Raw genomic sequence first — 2,276 nt, 5'->3', positions numbered from 1 at the left:
ATACTGAAACTTCACCTACCTTTTCACAGTCAAAAACATTTACATTTATATATAAAAATCAGTATTCCAGAGTTACCTGGGCATGTCTTCATCAATGCTGATTTCACAGAGATTCTTCTTTGCTTCTGTGTCATAAAGGCGAACTGTCCCAACTCCACTGCCAAGCAATAGCTTGAAAACAGCAAGGAGATGGAAGAAGTGTGAGTGAGTACAATTATATTGTCCAACAACCAACAACACCACAGAGTAATTTTTTTTTTCTACTTATGCATTTGGATCAAACATCACTCCGTTAGGGTACATCTTGTCTTCCTGTGCACATCACGGTGAGCAGGACTACCCTGAAGCAAAGCCACAGAAGACATAGTAAAAGCACCACTTTCCAGTGAGAAAGAGATCTGAAAGGTGGACTTTTACTCCACCAAGGTGGAATAAAAGCCACTTTCTAGAGTGTGGCTCAACATTACAGAATGCAAAATATATGTGGAGATTCAGTATCTAGGGGAGTAAGGAAAGAGTAACACAGAATTACCAATCTAAGTTTAAGTAGAAGCTTAATCTAAGCCAAGTAGAAGCCACCTCCTTTCATCCAGGGGAAAATAAAATAATTCAGAAGGGCTCACACATGCTCTCAGTGGTGCTACAATTTAAATCAAAAATAAAACCATGGAAGGATGCATTATCAAAGAAAATGAAGCAAGACAGATCCTTCTCACTTCAGAGCCTGATTTGCTGTTGAATCCCCATATATTTCAGAAAGAAGGATCTTTCTATCAGCAAGCAGGAAATAAGCTCCACAAAGCAGAAGAAACATCAGAACAACTGCATGGGCAACTTCCTTTCTAAGAGCAAAAGAAAAGAAAGAGACAAGCTGTAGCACCAGCTCTTCACAGGTGGCCCTTTTGGGTTAGCAGCAACACATTGTCAGTGCCAGAACGTGAACAATATTCCCTTAGTTGCAGGCCTGCCTTCTCACGCAGCCATGTCTCTTCACCAACAGATGGCACAAAACACTAGCAACAGTTCTAGGACTCAGAAGAATGCAAGTAATTTATGGTTCCTCTCCAGTAACAAAACTAGAGGAAGTGTTATAGGAAACATTTAAACAAGCCCTGAGCTCCTTATGCACACACCAACCTGAACTCATAAGGCACCAGTATAAAACTAGTCATGGACCCCTTTTCATACCTGCACAAGCAGAATCCCAACACCAAAGCCCTGCTCCTCAGACCTGCTCTCCCTTCTCTGCTTCTGGCTCAGGGTGAGTAAAGCTCCACAGCTCCATGCTGCAGGGTTCCCATGGGCTATTGTACCAGGTTGCCTCTGACAGCCTTTACAAGTGGCTGTCTGCTCTGCCTGGAGGGAGGCACTTCCCTTAAAGGAGCTACTTCTGTCCTGCAGCTGTACCCGCACTGCAGTTTGGGAACTTCTGTCTCAGGGCAACCAGTGGCTAATTCCTTGCTCAATACACAGGGGACACTCCTCACTCTAGTTTTTCTTAGACCCTGCAGGCTTCAGTTCCCCATGTCCCACTGAAGTGGAAACTAACTGTGCCCTAATCTTATCCACAATGCAGCTGTCTAGTAGTTTACGTGTAACACTCAGCAACACAGCCCCAAATCATCTGCTGTGACTCTCAAGCCTCCACACGCAGACTACTCACCAGCCGATCACGCTTGGTTGCCCATTCCAGAGACAGCAATGGAGATTTGGAAATGGATGAAGCTTTAGTTTGCATTATGGGGTTAAAAGACCAGACTTTGATGACCCCGTCCACATCCAAGCTGGCCACCCTCCGTCCAGAACAATCAACCCTATGTGCAGAAAGAAACCAATTAGACATTTTTCTCTCTGAAGTTCTTGGATCCTTCCTCTCCTGGCCACACACCAATTCCTTCTGCAGGAATCAGAACTTCCCTGCACCACTTCCTGTTCAGTCCACAGTAACTGTCACAATGAAACACACCAAGCTCCACATGCAAAGCATAATGCCCTTAAGCAATACCATCCTGCTTTCCCAGGGAGTTTCTCCCTGGCTGGCATCTCCCAATCACAAAAATCTCTGTCCATTCTCACTGCACAAGCTACAGGCTATTTTCAGTCACACCAACTCAACTGCCCTACAACCAAGAGCACACGCACAATGTGCTGGACAGAACAGAGGCTGGGGGAAAGAGGCCAGACACAACTGGTCCTCTACAGAGGCTTCTACAAGAAAGCCCTCTTCTGCCAGTCCATTACCTGCAGTACATGATGGATGAATGGTGCTCCCCATA

The 2,276-nt window shown here is 45.2% G+C and overlaps 1 protein-coding gene across 1 annotated transcript in view; it reads right to left on the bottom strand.

Moving 5' to 3' along the window:
* Nucleotides 1-2,276, bottom strand: part of WDR91 (WD repeat domain 91) — a gene marked incomplete at its 5' end in the record, with an annotated part of 16,351 nt that overhangs the window by 4,265 nt on the left and 9,810 nt on the right. Inside the window, 3 exons of the mRNA XM_010170998.2 lie at nt 77-171; nt 1,664-1,814; nt 2,242-2,276. The exon at nt 2,242-2,276 is cut by the window's right edge and continues 150 nt beyond it. Of these exons, the coding sequence (XP_010169300.2) occupies nt 77-171; nt 1,664-1,814; nt 2,242-2,276 (281 nt within the window). The remainder of the gene's footprint in view (nt 1-76; nt 172-1,663; nt 1,815-2,241) is intronic.

The sequence above is a fragment of the Antrostomus carolinensis genome, unplaced genomic scaffold (genome assembly GCF_000700745.2).
Source record: "Antrostomus carolinensis isolate BGI_N321 unplaced genomic scaffold, ASM70074v2 scaffold38536, whole genome shotgun sequence".
Classification (NCBI taxonomy): Eukaryota; Metazoa; Chordata; class Aves; order Caprimulgiformes; family Caprimulgidae; genus Antrostomus; species Antrostomus carolinensis.
Note: the sequence above shows the minus strand (reverse complement) of the source record. Positions and strands in the feature narration are given on the sequence as shown.